Genomic DNA, 18,384 nt, shown 5'->3' on the forward strand with positions numbered 1-18,384 from the left:
CCGGGTGCTGTCCCAACGTGGGACACTGTACTCCGGGTGCTGTCCCAACGTGGGACACTGTACTCCGGGTGCTGTCCCAACGTGGGACACTGTACTCCGGGTGCTGTCCCAACGTGGGACACTGTACTCCGGGTGCTGTCCCAACGTGGGACACTGTACTCCGGGTGCTGTCCCAACGTGGGACACTGTACTCCGGGTGCTGTCCCAACGTGGGACACTGTACTCCGGGTGCTGTCCCAACGTGGGACACTGTACTCCGGGTGCTGTCCCAACGTGGGACACTGTACTCCGGGTGCTGTCCCAACGTGGGACACTGTACTCCGGGTGCTGTCCCAACGTGGGACACTGTACTCCGGGTGCTGTCCCAACGTGGGACACTGTACTCCGGGTGCTGTCCCAACGTGGGACACTGTACTCCGGGTGCTGTCCCAACGTGGGACACTGTACTCCGGGTGCTGTCCCAACGTGGGACACTGTACTCCGGGTGCTGTCCCAACGTGGGACACTGTACTCCGGGTGCTGTCCCAACGTGGGACACTGTACTCCGGGTGCTGTCCCAACGTGGGACACTGTGCTCCGGGTGCTGTCCCAACGTGGGACACTGTGCTCCGGGTGCTGTCCCAATGTGGGACACTGTGCCCCGGGTGCTCTCCCAACGTTGGACACTACTCCAGGCGCTGTCCCAATGTTGGACACTGTACCCCGGGAGCTGTCCCAAAGTTGGACACTGTACCCCGGGAGCTGTCCCAAAGTTGGACACTGTGCCCTGGGCGCTGTCCCAACGTTGGACACTGTGCCCCGGGTGCTCTCCCAACGTTGGACACTACTCCAGGCGCTGTCCCAACTTTGCACACTGTACCCCGGGAGCTGTCCCAATGTTGGACACTGTACCCCGGGAGCTGTCCCAAAGTTGGACACTGTGCCCCGGGCGCTATCCCAACATTGGACACTGTGCCCCGGGTGCTGTCCCAACGTTGGACACTGTACCCCGGGTGCTGTTCCAACGTTGGACACTGTACCCCGGGTGCTGTCCCAATGTGGGACACTGTACCCCGGGTGCTGTCCCAATGTGGGACACTGTACTCCGGGTGCTGTCCCAACGTGGGACACTGTACTCCGGGTGCTGTCCCAACGTGGGACACTGTACCCCGGGTACTGTCCCAACGTGGGACACTGTGCTCCGGGTGCTGTCCCAACGTGGGACACTGTGCTCCGGGTGCTGTCCCAATGTGGGACACTGTGCCCCGGGTGCTCTCCCAACGTTGGACACTACTCCAGGCGCTGTCCCAATGTTGGACACTGTACCCCGGGAGCTGTCCCAAAGTTGGACACTGTACCCCGGGCGCTGTCCCAACGTTGGACACTGTACCCCGGGCGCTGTTCCAACGTTGGACACTGTACCCCGGGCGCTGTTCCAACGTTGGACACTGTGCCCTGGGCGCTGTCCCAACGTTGGACACTGTGCCCCGGGTGCTCTCCCAACGTTGGACACTACTCCAGGCGCTGTCCCAACTTTGCACACTGTGCCTCGGGTGCTGTCCCAACGTTGGACACTACTCCAGGCGCTGTCCCAATGTTGGACACTGTACCCCGGGAGCTGTCCCAAAGTTGGACACTGTACCCCGGGTGCTGTCCCAATGTGGGACACTGTGCCCCAGGTGCTGTCCCAACGTTGGACACTGTGCCCCGGGCGCTGTCCCAACGTTGGACACTGTGCCCCGGGCGCTGTCCCAACGTTGGACACTGTACCCCGGGTGCTGTCCCAATGTTGTACACTACTCCAGACACTGTCCCAACGTTGGACACTGTACTCCAGGCACTGTCCCAACGTTGGAACCCCGGGTGCTGTCCCAATGTTGTACACTACTCCAGACGCTGTCCCAACGTTGGAAATTGTACCCCGGGTGCTGTCCCAACGTCGGACACTGTGCCCCGGGTGCTGTACCAACGTTGGACACTACTCCAGGCGATGTCCCAACGTTGGACACTGTACCCTGGGTGCTGTCCCAACGTTGGACACTGTACTCCAGGCGCTGTCCCAACGTTGGACACTGCGCCCCGGGGCAGTGTACATCAGGTGCTGTCCCAATGATGGACACTGTACCCCAGGTATTGTCCCAACGTGGGACACTGTACCCCAGGTACTGTCCCAACGTGGGACACTGTAACCCAGGTGCTGTCCCAATATGGGACACTGTAACCCAGGTGCTGTCCCAATGTGGGACACTGTGCCCCAGGTGCTGTCCCAATGTGGGACACTGTACACCAGGAGCTGTCCCAATGTGGGACACTGTACCCCAGGAGTCGTCCCAATGTGGGACACTGTACCCCAGGAGTCGTCCCAATGTTGGACACTGCGCTCCAGGTTGGACACTGTGCCCCAGGTGCTGTCCCAATGTGGGACACTGTACCCCAGGTGCTGTCCCAATGTGGGACACTGTACCCCAGGAGTCGTCCCAATGTTGGACACTGCGCTCCAGCTTGGACACTGTGCCCCAGGTGCTGTCCCAATGTGGGACACTGCGCCCCAGGTGCTGTTCCAACGTTGGGACACTGTACCCCAGGTGCTGTCCCAATGTGGGACACTGTGCCCCAGGTGCTGTCCCAACGTTGGGACACTGTACCCCGGGCGCTGTCCCAACGATGGGACACTGTACCCCGGGCGCTGTCCCAACGATGGGACACTGTACTCCGGGCGCTGTCCCAACGTTGGGACACTGTACCCCGGGCGCTGTCCCAACGTTGGACACTGTACCCCAGGTACTGTCCCAACGTCGGACACTGTACACCAGGTGCTGTCCCAATGTGGGACACTGTACGTCAGGTGCTGTCCCAGTGATGGACACTGTACCCCAGGTACTGTCCCAACGTGGGACACTGTACCCCAGGTGCTGTCCCAATGTGGGACACTGTACCCCAGGTACTGTCCCAATGTGGGACACTGTGCTCCGGGTGCTGTCCCAATGTGGGACACTGTGCCCCGGGTGCTGTCCCAATGTTGTACACTACTCCAGGCGTTGTCCCAACGTTGGACACTGTACTCCAGGCGCTGTCCCAACGTTGGACACTGTACCCCGGGTGCTGTCCCAATGTTGTACACTACTCCAGACACTGTCCCAACGTTGGACACTGTACTCCAGTCCCAACGTTGGACACTGTACCCCGGGTGCTGTCCCAATGTTGTACACTACTCCAGACGCTGTCCCAACGTTGGAAATTGTACCCCGGGTGCTGTCCCAACGTCGGACACTACTCCAGGCGATGTCCCAACGTTGGACACTGTACCCCGGGTGCTGTCCCAACGTTGGGCACTGTACCCTGGGTGCTGTCCCAACGTTGGACACTGTGCCCCGGGTGCTGTCCCAATGTTGTACACTACTCCAGGCGCTGTCCCAACGCTGGACACTGTACTCCAGGCGCTGTCCCAACGCTGGACACTGTACTCCAGGCGCTGTCCCAACGTTATGTGGGACACTGTACCCCAGGAGTCGTCCCAATGTTGGACACTGTACCCCAGGTGCTGTTCCAATGTTGGACACTGTACCCCAGGTGCTGTCCCAACGTGGGACACTGTACCCCAGGAGTCGTCCCAATGTTGGACACTGTACCCCAGGTGCTGTTCCAATGTGGGACACTGTACCCCAGGTACTGTTCCAATGTTGGACACTGTTCCCCAGGAGCTGTCCCAATGTGGGACACTGTACCCCAGGAGTCGTCCCAATGTTGGACACTGCGCTCCAGGTTGGACACTGTGCCCCAGGTGCTGTCCCAATGTGGGACACTGTGCCCCAGGTGCTGTCCCAATGTTGGACACTGTGCCCCAGGAGCTGTCCCAATGTGGGACACTGTACCCCAGGTGCTGTCCCAATGTTGGACACTGCGCTCCAGGAGCTGTCCCAATGTTGGACACTGCGCTCCAGGAGCTGTCCCAATGTTGGACACTGTGCCCCAGGAGCTGTCCCAATGTTGGACACTGTACCTCAGGATCTGTCCCAATGTTGGACACTGTACCCCAGGAGCTGTCCCACCAATGCCCCTGTATAACTGAATCAGAAGATTTTGTATTCAATTCACATCTACCCTTCCTAACTACTTGCTGTACCTGCACACTAACCTTTTGTGATCCCTCTGCATCTCAAATCTCAGAAACCCTTCAACATTGAGAATATTCTTTCTTATTCTTCCTTCCAAAATGGTCCACCTGACAATTGCCATTTGCGAGACCTTTGCCCATCCACTTAGTCCAGCTACATTCTTGTATAGCGCCTTCAATTCCTCTTCACAACTCACTTTTTGACCTATCTTTGTGTCATCAGCAAATTTAGCAATTATACCTTCAAAGAAGCAATTTACATAAACGGTAAACAGCTGAGCTCCCAGCACTGATTCCTGTGGCACACCACTCGTTAAATTTCACCAATCAGAAATTATTACTACTCTGCTTCTTTGAGCTGAAGCCCTCACTAACAACATCCTGGGGGTTACCACTGTCCAGAAGCTCAATTACACTCAACCACATTAACACAGTGGCTACAGGGGCAGGTCAGAGACCAGGAATGCTGCAACGAGTAACTCACCTCCTGACTCACAAAGCCTGTCCACCATCTACAAGGCACAAGTCAGGAGTGTGATGGAATATCCCCACTTGCTCTGGATGGGGGCAGCTCCAACAACACTCAGGAAGCTTGACACCATCCAGGACAAAGTAGCCGTTTGATTGATACCACATCCACAAACATCCACTCCATCCCCCACCGACGCTCAGTAGCAGCAGTGTGTACCATCTACAAGATGCACTGCAGAAATTCACCAAAGCTCCTCAGACAGCATCTTCCAAACCCACATCCACTTCCATCTAGAAGGACCAGGGCAGCAGGTACATGGGAACACCACCCCCTGCAAGGTCCCCTCCAAGCCACTCACCATCCTGACTTGGAAATATATCACCGTTCCTTCACTGTCGCTGGGTCAGAATCCTGGAATTCCCTCCCTAAGGGCATTGTGGGTCAACCCACAGTACATGGACTGCAGCGGTTCAAGAAGGCAGCTCACCCCCACCTTCTCAAGGGGCAACTAGGGACGGACAATAAATACTGGGCCCAGCCAGTGACACCCACATCCCACAGGTGAATAAGACAAAACTGAACTAATCGTCTATTCATGCTGATATTACCCCCTTTTCCCCTAAACAAGATTTCTTTAACAAAAGATCCACACTTGACTCAGGTCAATTACCTTGAATGTACATAAATACACTGCAATAACTTACTTAATCATAGCTTGGAACATTTCCTCGAAGACAGATGTTAAGCTGACTGGCTTGTGGTTCCTGCTTTCTGATTCCTTTTGAATAAAGATGTTTCAAAAAGACTGAACCTTCCCAAATCTAGCAAATTTTGGAAAATTAAAAACATTGCAGCAACTATTTGACCAGTCTCTTTATTTTCCAATATCTAGGAGAAAGTGCAGCTTGACAGTTACAGTTCCAACTATTTTCTCAGTTCCACCTTCCCTGGTGGTTATTATTTACTTGAATTCCTTGTTCCCTTTTATTTCCTGATTTACAGCTATTTCTGGAATCTTACCTGCACCAGCTGTAATGAAGACCAATGCAAGACACTTGTTCAATTCATCTGCCATTTCTTTATTTTTCATTATTAATTCCCCAGACTCACACTTTGTAACACTATTCTTTTTAAAATAGCTGTTGAAACTCTTAATGTCTATTTTCATATTTCTGGCTAACTTTCTCTCACTCTAATTTTTCCCTCTTCATTATTTTGGAAATCTTTGCTGTTCTTTACATTCTGTCCAATTTTCTGTCCTAGTTCCAACCAGCACAATTTAACACTTTGTTTTTGACATTATCTGCAAAACGTTTTGTTAACTATTGGAGATAGGTCCCATTCTTGCAACATTTCTTTCTTGTTGGAATATATCTATTCTGTGTAATCTAAAACATCCCCTTAAATTTCTGTCACTACATCACTTCTGACAGGTCTGATGTGGAGAGGCTGGTGTTGGACTGGGGTGGACAAGGTCAGAAGTCACATGACACCAGGTTATAATCCAACAGGTTTATTTGAAATCACAAGCTTATTGGACTGTAACCTGGTGCCGTGTGACTTCTGATGTATGTGTTAACATTGTTTGCAAGTTTTCTTCAGGCAGCTCTGGTTTCACTTAAACTTTAAAACACTAGTATTGGACTTACTCTTCTGATCATCAAACTGAATGTAATTCAGCCATATTAGGGTCACTGGCTACTATGGGCACCTTCAGTATGAACACAGAACAGTACAGAATGGGTCCTTCAACTCACAATGTTGTGTCGAACATGACGTCAAGTTAAACTAATCCCTTCTGCCTGCCCTTGGTCCATTCTCTCCATATCCATGTACTTACCTAAAAGTCTCTTAAATGTCCCTATTGTATCTGCCTCCTCCACCACCCTTGGTAGCATGTCCCAGACTCCTACCACTCTCTGTAAAGTTTGCCCCTCACATCTCCTTTGAAGTTTCTCCCTCTCACTTTAAATGCATGCCCTCCAGTATTAGATATTTCAACTCTGGGAAAAAGATTCTGACCGTAAACCCTATCTATGTAGCTTATAATTTTATAGACTTCTATCAAGTCTCCCCTCAGCCTCCGTTGCTCCAGAGAAAACAACCAGAGTTTTTCTAGCCTCTCCTTACAGCTCGTACCCTCTAATCCAGGCAGCATCCTGGGAAACCTCTTCTGCACCCTCTCCAAAACCTCCACATCCTTCCTGTAATGTGGCAACCAGAATGAACACAATACTGAGCGTGTCGTGTCACAAAGGTCGTCCCTTTTTTTCTAAAAGCTGCTCTTTGGCTCAAGGAGACTCTGTCCTTCATTTTTTTTCAGAGGGGCAATAAACCGGGCCAGGCTCCAATCAGTCTGGTTTGGTAGAGAGATGGAAAGGATTTTGAGAGGTCTTTTTTTTTATATAAACAGATGAGACTTCAGGCCAAAGTGGTCATGTTTTAGAAGGACCTGCATAATGAAAGGGGAGTGGTAAGCTCTCTAGCTGAGCAGTTTTAGTTCAGTCTGACCTGGTGAGAAATTCAACAGGAAGCTGTGTGGAAACTCTCTCTTTTCTGCCTTTCATCTTCAACCTGTAAGCATGTGTTCCATTTATACTGGGTTTTAAAGGAAGTTTGCTTATTGGGACTGTTGTGTATATTCGGAACAGCATAGTTAAGTCTAGTTGGACAGACTGAGTTCTGTCAGGGTCCTTTATTCTGTTCTTTATGTTTCATTGTGTAATCTTGTGAATAAATTCTTGTCTGTTTTAAAATCTGGTAGTCAATCCAGTTAACTTAATCGGGGTAATTTTCCCTGTACACTTACCAAAACAAACTACAAAGTTATCTTCTGAGCTGTCTGCTTAAGAATGTTTTGAATGGTCTGGCCTAGTCCATAATAGTAGCCTAACCAAAATCTTTTAAAGCTGCACCATGACATCCTGGCTCTTGTACTCAATTCCCCAAACAATAAAGGCCAGCATGCCATATCCCTTCTTTACCACCCTATCTACTTGTATGGCCACTTTCAGGGAGCTATGGACTTGAACCCCAAGATCCTTCTGTCCATGAATGCTGTTCAGAGTTTTGCCATTAACTGTATCCTTTTCCTTAACATTTGATCTCCCATAGTGCAGCACCTCACACTTACCCTGATTAAACTCCATCTGTCATTTATCTGCCCATATCTGCAACTGATCTATATCCCACTGTATCCTTTGACAACCTTCTATACTATCCACAACTCTACTGATCTTTGTATCATCTGTAAACTCACTAATCCACCCATCTACATTTTCATCCAAGTCAATTATATATATTACAAACAGCAGAGGTCCCAGTACAGATCGCTGTGCAACACTACTAATCACAGATCTCCCAGAAAAACAGCCTTCCACATTACCCTCTGTCTTCTATGGGCAAGTCAATTCTGAATCAATGTGACCAAACCATGGTGGATCCCATGCATGTTAACCTTCTGGATGAGCCAACCACGAGTGACCTTGTCAAAAGCCTTACTAAAATCCATGTAGACAACATCCACTGCTCTACCCTCATTGATCACCTTTGTCATCTCCTCGAAAAATTCAATCTTGTTAGTCAGACACGATCTGCCCTGCACAGAGCCATGCTGACTGTCCCTAATTAGGCCGTGCTTTTCAAAATGCACATAAATCCTATCCCTAAGAATTCTCTCCAACAGCTTCCCAACCATCAAGGTGAGACTCACTAGTCTACAGCTTCTGAATTATCCCTTTCCCTTCTTAAACAGAGGAACAACATTAACTACTGATATGATATGAAAATGATGAGATTATTCAATAATCATTTCACAGTACAGAGGCAGTACAAGGTCCAGTATTTGATCTCTAGTCAATTCTGAAAATGCTGTCCTAAGAAACTATCAGGAAAACATTCTATCAACTCCTTATCTCAGCAATCTTTGTCCTCCTTTCTAGTTTATAACTAGATTAAAATCTTCCGTGATTATTGCCTTCCCTTTCCAACAGGTTCCTATTAACTCTTCCTTTATGCTCCAACCTCCATGTGGTGACTTCAAAGGGGTCTGTATATCACTCTCACACATGACCTCGAGTTTTCTCAAATCTCACCTTGAATCAAACTGTCTCCAACTCTTAGTTTCCTGAATTTAGGTTGTCTGTCCCTCCCTCCTGAGCTAATACCATCATTAATGAACTGATCCAAGTCCTTTGCCCTTTGTTATAGACTGGGCCAGACCCCCTCAAAATAGTGTAAGAAGGTAGTCTCGACCAGAACTTTTTCTTATGTTAAAGATAGATGTGAAGTGGAATGCAGATGGTCAAACTTTAAGCGAACCAATTTTTTTAAACACGACAGTTGAAACATGAACAAAAGGAAACAGTATTTAGAATAACTTAACTATTTGAAAACTCAACTGACTCAATACCACAACTTAACTAAGGAACTGTTCCAATTCCCGTAACATCCCACAAACACACCTCTTAGCAAAAGGTAAATTCAAACACAGTTTCTTACAGGCAGAGAGAGAGAAACTAGTCAAGCTGAAGCTTGGAACCTTTCTCTGGACTGCAGCAGTGTCTCATGGTTACAACTAAAAGAAACTAGAAAAAACTTTTGAACTGGGAGAACTGCTCGCTTCCCTGCCATTGTTAAACTGGGCTCTTTCCCAGACATATTGGAACCTTGACTTCTCAAAACAAAAACCAAGGACAAAATAACATTAAAGGGGCTGCATTGTCATACTTTCCCCGAATTTCCTGTCCTTCCTAAATGTCCTGACTATTCAATACTCAGATCCCAATCCATGTCCCTGCAATGGCCATCAGATCATATTCTTTTATTTCTATTTGAGTTGTCCATTCGTCTGGTTTGTTCCAATTGTTGTGTGCACCCAGATGCAGAGCCTTTAATTATGTCCTTTTATTATTTTGGTAATGTCTAACTGGCTGGCTCTGGGAGTTGGACTGTCTATCTCCTCCTGACACGGCCAATTCACCAGTTCCTGTACGAATACCTTTAACTTCGGCCTTGACCATCTTCTTTGAATGACCGCATCTCCCCAGATTTGATCACTTGTCCCCCGTATGTATTCTAAGACCTTCCCTAGTTCTGTGCCTCACATGGACACTTACCCCAGCATCCCACCAGTTCAGGTCTCAGTGAGACCAATCTCACTGGGACGTGTGGGCTGAAACTGAGCATGCAGCAGGACCAGTGTCCAAGGTTGGCTCCTTCCCAGATTGTCCTGGCTCTGGAAGGTTCCCCTGGGAAAAAGTTTCAGTGTTCCCTCCCTGCGCTGGTTGAACGGGGTTCATTCACTGGCTAAGCTGGAAAGAGAGTCGCCAGTGATTTGGGCTGATTGCCTGACAGGGTCCTGTGAGGCAGCAATGTGCAGAGCTCCTTCAACACTGCTTTGGTCAGGAATGGAAGCTGCTCTGTTATTCATGGGATAATTGTGCAGCAGGATGGGACTCTGTCTTTCAGTGAACTCCCGGAATGACCTTGAGTTATAACAATAACTTCCGCTGTATCAGCACCATAAACACAGAGATTGAGAATCTGGCAGCTGCTTCCTCATTGCAGGTGTAATCTCTGATCCCCATTGAGATAAAACCCACTCACTCTGCTCCAAACTCTGCAGCAGCCTGACCACCAGCACCATCCCCACCCCTCCCCCTGCTTCATGGAGGTATTGGCTGCTAGGAAGTTACCTGTGCCTGAGGCAGGCACTAATCTGGGTGGACGGGGATGTACTCTCAGTCTTTGGGGACCTGGATGGAGGGACATCGAGTGAGTGGTTCCTCTTGTTTGGGAGACTGGAACTGGGGACAGAGTTTATGAGTGAGACATCGCCGTTTGAAGACGGAGCTGAGGAGAAATCCTCTTTCTCAGAAAGTTGTCAGTCTGTTCCCTTGAGAGCAGAACAGGCTGGGCTGGTGAGTTGTTCACGGTTGAACTGGATAGATTTCAGACTGACAGGGAAGGGAAGGGAAGGGGAACAATCAGATAAAAACAAGAGTGAAGATGACAAGAAGATCAGGCTTAATCTTATCCAATGGGGAAGCAGGTTTGAAGGGCTGGGTGGATCTAATCTCATTCCCGGTGCACACATGCTCAAACCTTCACAGGTCCTTCATATACATCCCCTTATTCCCACTAAATCCTGAGTACCAGAGAAAGTATGGCCAGTGTTGGACCACCCTGGCACAATTCCACTTGGAAGTGGAGCTCAGGACTCCCTTGTGTGTGAGAGGCAGCTGTCTCACATCTGACATAGCTTGTACTCCCTCCACCTCCCTCCTCATCCCCCCCACCCCCCCCAAAGTCAGCTTACTGACAGAAATGGGTTGGTGTCACTGATACTGCCCTTCTCCCACTCCCCCTTTCCAGATTCTGTGCAAACCTTCACTTTTATGAGATCCCAATAAATCTGTTGATCAGACCAGCAGTGAGCAACCTTTGCCTATCATATGGCTCTGACTGATAAAACTATTTATGCTTCAAGTATTTTACTGCAAGTATAAGGCTGACTAGAGAGTACATAGTTAAACATCACACAACATCAGGTTATAGTCCAACAGGTTTAATTGGAAGCACTAGCTTTCAGAGCATTGCTCCATCATCAGGTAACTAGTTACGTGATGAAGGAGCAGTGCTCCAAAAGCTAGTGCTTCCAATTAAACCTGTTGGACTATAACCTGGTGTTGTATCATTTTTAACTTTGTCCACCCCAGTCCAACACCGGCTCCTCCACATCATAGAAAATACTTGCAGGAAATGTATGACATATCACAGTGCTGATAAAGATCACTCCTCTTAGCCTAACCCTCAGGAGAAACAGTTGACAGGGTGGCAGATCACAATGGGGTAAGGTCACAATAGTACTCCCTCCCTGACAGGCACCATCTCCCCTTCAGGTCTCTGATTGATCATAAGAAGTATTTTTAAATGTTCTGCTATTACAGTACACCCTTTAAACACACAAAAGCAAATGCTGAACATTTGAAAACATAAAGTGCTGGATAAGCCCAACAAAGGTCTGGGGTCGAGAGTGTGTTGCTGGAAAAGCACAGCAGGTCAGGCAGCATCCGAGGAGTAGGAGAATCGACATTTTGGGCTGGAGCCCTTCATCAGGAATCATCAGAAGGTGGCTAAGAGCTACGTTCTCTCCAGCCCCACACCCACTCCCATTTATCTCTCCAACCCCAAGGCTCTCAGCCTCATTCCTGATGAAGGGCTCTGGCCTGACAAGTCGATTCTCCTGCTCCTTGGATGTTGCCTGACCAGCTGTCCTATTCCAGCACCACACTCTCGACTCCGATCTCCAGCATCTGCAGACCTCAATGTCTCCCAACAAGGTCTGACACCATCTGTGGAGTTAATATTTTGAATCTATTATGACTCTTTTTCAGAACCCGGAAGTTCTGAAGGCAGACAGACTTGTTGTTTCTCCTGCACTTTCTGTTTTTATCTTTTACCACAGACTCATAACATTTGCTTATGAAAACATCCTATGCAAAAATAAGTAAAGATACAGTAAAGATTCTGAGGAGGAGGATTTTGTTCAACAAAATTGTAAAAGCATGCTCTCTGAGTGAGTGCATGTTTTTGAGCTTACCTTGCTCTGTCACATCAGCTAACTTTGATAATTTAGCTCGGATCACTGGTGTAGTCGCCATAGCAAGAAACCGTATCCCATAACCTAGGGGAAAAGGAGAAGGAAGACATGGTTTGTAACAGACTGAATTGTCACAATGTAGTGACAGACATTTGTGGAAAACAAGCGAATGGGGTCACACCATCCAGAAACTGATGTGATCGAGGTTATCTTGGGGGAACATTTGGGGAACAGTAATCATTGCATCATAAGGTTCAGGATGATGGTGAAATATGACATTGGCCAATCCAGGGTCAGAATAATTAAGTGAGCCAACTCTAATTAGGACTAGAACAGAATAGAGCCAGCTAGACTGCAACCATAGGTTGGTGGGAAAAACTGTTACAGAACAAAGCTCAAAGTGGGGATTGCTTCAGCACTGTCCAGGTATAAACCCTGGAAAGTGAAAGGGAAGGACAAATAAACACAGAGCTCCCTATCCCTGCTGTCAAGCCCAATCCCAGTGAGTGTTAGGATTTATAAGAGTGACCTGACACTTCATTATCTCAGGATTCAGTCCGACTGTCTGTTGGGAAGTGTCTACAAATCTCAAAGCACTGACTCACCAGTGAACATGACAGCGCTGGTCACTGCTATTGAGAAGGTCACCAAACCAGCCATGTTCGACAGCAGCCCAATCTGAGCAATCCAACTGTCCGCAAGGCAACACTGCATCATCTTCAGAGCCAGCAGGCTGCTCAAGTAGGTCAAATGCTCAATGGCTGAGCCGTATCCAATCTGATCGGATCGCCAGCACAGTGGGGAGCTCAGCTCAAAAAGGATGAGAATGTCCTTGACTCCGAAATGAACAGTCACCACGATAAAGAGGGACAGTGCATACAGGCAGAGACGGTGCCTGCGGCCAGTCTCCTGCCCGCTAGAATAGAGGCGGTACACCGAGCGGTAATGCTCCATGGTCAACAATTTGCCTGGTCTCTTTGCGGTCACAGACTCTTTAACGAAAACAACAGCGTAGATGACAGTGGCCACGTTCAGTGCCAACACCAGCCAGAACGGATTGATGTAACCTTGAGCTTTACTCCACTGGCCTCCAATAATGCTGCCAAACATTCCCGCCATTCCCAGGCACGCTTCCAGCACGGCAACCCGGAACGTGCGTGATGGTTTGTCGCTGATGTCTGCGATGTATGAGAAACAGCCGGCCAGGATGGTGTTAAAGTCACCCAGGAGACCGCTCAGCAGGCGACCAATCAGAAAGAAGCCGACTGGCAGCTCCCGGTACATGACAATGAGATAGACTGCAGCCTGTAGTGACAGACCGACAGCCGGTAGGATCAGGATCGGTCTCCTGCCCACACGGTCACTCCATGGTCCAAGCAGTGTCGCAGAGAACAGTCCCACAGCAAAGCCCCCGACGTTAATGTAGAGGTTCCAATGGGAGGTCAAAGTCTCTACTTCCTAGGAGAGAGCAGCAAGATCACTTTCAGGAGATTCCCTCCAGGAGATCCCAACACACCAACCAATGAATGAAAGGAGACCATTCAGCCCCTCAAACTCTCTGCTGTTCATATAACTGCCTTTGCCTTGTTTCCAATTAATGATTTTGGTTAACCACACACTATCGATCTCAGGTTTAAAATTAACAATTGATGGAGCATTAATTGCCGCTTGTGAAGATCTATTTCCTAATTATGGTCTTGAAAGGCTCCTATCTTTAGATGACCTTTGCCAGTCCTGGGCTCTCTAACCAATAGGTTTACATTCTATCCCATCTATCATATGTGGTGCATGTAGGGAATGAGCTGCCAGAGGAAGTGGTGGAGGCTGGTACAATTACAACATTTAAGAGGCATCTGGATGGGTATAGGAATACGAAGGGTTTAGTGGGATATGGGCCAAGTGCTGGAAAATGAGACTAGATTAATTTAGGATAGCTGGACTGCATGGATAAGTTGGACCAAAGAGTGCTATACATCTCTATGACTCTATCACATCTCAGTTGTGTCACCCTCCACAGACGCTTGGGTTTAACCCAAACAACTTGTGTTATCTGGTTTCAGGACCAGTGTTGGCCAATCCAAATGAATCAGGGGAAGATCCCTGAAGACAGGCCAGACATAGAGGATGATGGTCATTGTTGTCAATGATCAGCCCCAGGTCATTGCTGCAGGACTCCTCAGGGCAGTGTTTGCTAATGGAGCAATTATTTAATGAGATAATTGCGATTAATTGACTGTGTTGGGAGAGGTGGGCACCATGGGGTTTGGAATGCTTCATTTCACTTCCAACTCCATTTGAATTTAACCCCCTCCCTCTCTTCCTACTCTCCCCTATTCTGTAATCGCTGCACTATCTCCAGTGGGTAATGCTTGTAAATTGCTTGTTTTGTCAGTGAAGATTTACTAAAAACAAAATTGGGGCTCTTCTGAAGCAGTGGTAGTGCCCCTAACTCTTGGCCAAGAGTCCCAGGTTCAAGTCCCACCTACTCCAGGTGTGTCACAACGTGTCTGAACAAGTTGATTTGAAAAGATCCAAGATGAGAGTCACTGGATATCTATGCTCATGGAAGTTCCCCCTGGACAAAGCTACCTAAAACAGCATGGACTGGGGAGGGAGAGAGGTGGGCACTGCAGGGGCTGGAGTGCGTTATCTCCCCCTCCAGGTCCCTCCCTGCTTCCAAACCCTCCTTCAGTTGAGTAATGGTTCCACCACCTCTGCTTGGCAGTGCCCGTTGAGATTAGCTGTTTGGTTGATTATTTTAAGTTTAAAAATCACACAACAACCACACACCAGGTTATAGCCTAACAGGTTTATTTGGAAGCACTAGCTTTCGGAGCGCACAGTGAATGCTAGCATTTCCAAAAAAACCTGCTGGACTATAACCTGGCGTAGTGTGATTTTTAAACTTTGTCCACTCCAGTCCTAAACTGGCACCTCCACATCATGATCATTTGAGTGATTTTAGTGGTGGGTCATAAAAAATAACATTGACTGGGTGGATAGCCCAAGCCCCAATCCTGAGCATTCCTACAGAGATTTCCTCCGTGTGCCTTACCACATTATACTGAGACTGATAACCACAGATAATTCCTCGGGCTCTGTGCACCAGAGAATATTTGACGTGAAATGTAAACAACTCTCCGGGTCCTGGTGGAATTCATCCTAAGACCTTAAAGAAATGGCTAATGAGATAGTGGATGTGTTGGTGTCAATCTTCCAAAATTTACTAGAATTGGCAAAGATTCTATTAGACTGGGAAGTACCAAATATAATGTCTCTTTTGAGAGTGGGGGACAAAAACTATAGGTCAGTTAGCCTGAAAAGTGTTGTGACTATGCTGTTAGCATTGATCATTCAGAAGGTTACAGATGGGCATATGGAAAAATTTATGGTAATCAAGCAATTCAGCATTGTTTCATGGAGGGGAAATTGTGTTCAACTTATATATTGTAATTCTTTAAAGGGGTAATGTGCAAGATGGATAAAGGGGAGCCCCAGTGACTGACTGCACTTGGATATCTGAAAGGCATGTACGGCATGAAAGATATTTAAGAGTCACACAGCATGGAAACTGACCCCTTGGTCCAACCAGTTCATGTCTACCATAATCCCAAACTAATCTAGTCCCACCTGCCTGCTCCTGGCCCATATCCCTCCAAACGTTTCCTATTCATCTATTTATCCAAATGGTCTTTTAAATGTTGTAACTGGGCCCATATCCACCACTTCCTCAGGAAGTTCATCCCACATGCGAACCACCCTCTAAACATTTTGCCCCTTGTGTCTTTTTTAAATGTCTCTCACCCCTTCAAAAATGCCCCCCTGTCTTGAAATTCCCCCATCCTATGGAAAAGACACCTCCCTCTAACTCCTCTGTACCTCTCATGATTTTATACACTTCTGCAAGGCCACCGCTCAAACAAGGGGTTTTACGGAAAGTAGGAATTCACGGTGCACAAATTAACAAACTAACATGGATAGAAGATTGACAGGGGCTGGCAGAAAACCTGAGAGTGCATTTATGGGTCTTTTGCATTGCCAGAATGTGGCGAGTCCTGCAGGAGGTCTGTACTAAACCTTCAACATTTTACAATTTATATTAAAGACTAAGTTTAAGGGATTGCAAGCATGATGGCTAAATTTGCAGATGCCACAAAGATAGATCATTAAGCAGGTTGGTAGCAATAGGTTGATAGAAATGTCAAACGAGCAAAAATGTGACAAATGGACTATAACATGGAAAAATGTGAAACTGTTTACTTTGGCAGGAGGAATAAAAAGCAGTGTTCCTTAAACCAAGAACAACTGCAGAAGTCTGAAGTGCACAGGAATCCGAGTGCTTCAGTGAGTGAATAACAAAGTTAGAATGCAGGTTCAGCAAGTGATTAAAACACCTAATGGGGTGACATTCTTTATTACGAGGGGACTTGAACATAAAGGTAAGGGTTTGATGCTTCATTTGTACAAGTACTGATGAGACCACTTCTCAAGTACATTTCTGGAGTTCTTATTTAAGGATGTAAGTACATTGGACGCAGTTCTGAGGAGTTTTACTAGATTGATATCTGGAATGAATTGGCTGTCTTGTGAGGAAAGGATGAACAGAATGAGCTTGTTGCCACTGAATGAGGATTTAAGTATAAGATCCTGAATGGTCTCGACAAGGTGGATGTGTAAAGGAGGTTTCCTCTTGTAGGAGGTCCAGAACAAGGGGGCACCGGCTGATAATTAGAGGTCACTCATTTAGATCCGGGATGAGAGGAGTTTTTTTTATCTCAGAGGCTTTGGAACCCTCTGCCTCAGAAGGCAAGGCCATTGGATACTTTTAATGCAGAGGTGGATCGATTCACAGCAAGGGAAAATCGAGGGTTATCGGGAATAGATGGGGATGTGGGATTTGGAACACAAACAGCTCAGCCATGATCTTATTGAATGGTGGGGCAGGCTTGAAGGACTGAATGGCCAATTTGTGCTGTTGATTCAAATGTTTTTATATTTTTTGATGACTCTGTTATTTTGCACTTAACTGATTACTTTATGACAATTTACTGATTATTCTGTATGTACTCCCTTACAATTATTATCCTGTTGGTTGATATTCCAGAGGGATTAATGTCCTAATTATTCTGCTCTGATTATTGGTTGATTGCTCATCAATTACTCACTATTGGCTGATTATTCAGGATTATTGATGATCCCCTATCATTCTTCTGCACCAATGGCTCGATGTGCATAGATTGTTGATGTTATTGATGTTTCTGTATTGATTATCGATGATTCTGTGCTGAGAATCTGCACGGTTATTGATGATTCTGTATTAATTGTTGATGTTTTTGTATTGATTGATGATGAACCCACATATATTGGTAATACTGTATTGATTTTTGATGTTTTGTATTGAATATTGATGATTTGGTATTAATTGTAGATGATTTGTACTGACTGCTAATTGATTCTGGGCTGATTATTGATTCTGTATTGATTATTTTGTATTCATGACTGATGATTCTGCATTGGTTATTGACAATTATTCTGTATTGATTGCTGATTTTCTATATTAATTATTGATTATTCACTATTGTTTATTAATGGTTTTGTTCTGATTAATTCTGTATTGATCACAGATTATTGTTAATTCTGTACTGATTGATGCTGTATTACAGAGTCATCAAATCTTAGAGTCCAGCAGCACTGAAAAGGGTCCTTCAGCTGACTGAGTCTGTGCAGGTTAAAAACAAATCACCTGACTATTCTAATCTCATTTTTCAGCACTTGGCCCGTAGCCTTGTATGCCTTGGTATCACTAGGTCACATCTAAACACTTAGAGTCATAGAGATGTACAGCATGGAAACAGACCCTTCGGTCCAACCCATCCATGCCAACCTGATATCCCAACCCAATCTAGTCCCATCTGCCAGCACCCGGCCCATATCCCTCCAAAACCTTCCTATTCATATACCCATCCAAATGCCTCTTAAATGTTGCAATTGTACCAGCATCCACCACATCCTCTGGCAGCTTATTCCATACACGTACCACCCTCTGCGTGAAAACATTGCCCTTTAGGTCTCTTTTATATCTTTCCCCTCTCACCCTAAACCTATGCCCCCTAGTTCTGGACTCCCCGACCCCAGGGAAAAGACTTTGTCCATTTACCCTATCCATGCCCCTCATAATTTTGTAAACCTCTATAAGGTCACCTCTCAGCCTCCAAC

The 18,384-nt window shown here is 47.1% G+C and overlaps 1 protein-coding gene across 1 annotated transcript in view; it reads right to left on the minus strand.

The window, feature by feature from the left end:
* Positions 1 to 18,384, minus strand: part of slc46a1 (solute carrier family 46 member 1) — a 29,688-nt gene that overhangs the window by 7,550 nt on the left and 3,754 nt on the right. The window contains exons 2-3 of the mRNA XM_043718053.1: positions 12,774 to 13,626; positions 12,169 to 12,252 (exon numbers count right to left, since the gene is read on the minus strand). Coding sequence (XP_043573988.1) covers positions 12,169 to 12,252; positions 12,774 to 13,626 — 937 coding nt within the window. The remainder of the gene's footprint in view (positions 1 to 12,168; positions 12,253 to 12,773; positions 13,627 to 18,384) is intronic.

Source organism: Chiloscyllium plagiosum, chromosome 28, assembly GCF_004010195.1.
Source record: "Chiloscyllium plagiosum isolate BGI_BamShark_2017 chromosome 28, ASM401019v2, whole genome shotgun sequence".
Taxonomy (NCBI): Eukaryota; Metazoa; Chordata; class Chondrichthyes; order Orectolobiformes; family Hemiscylliidae; genus Chiloscyllium; species Chiloscyllium plagiosum.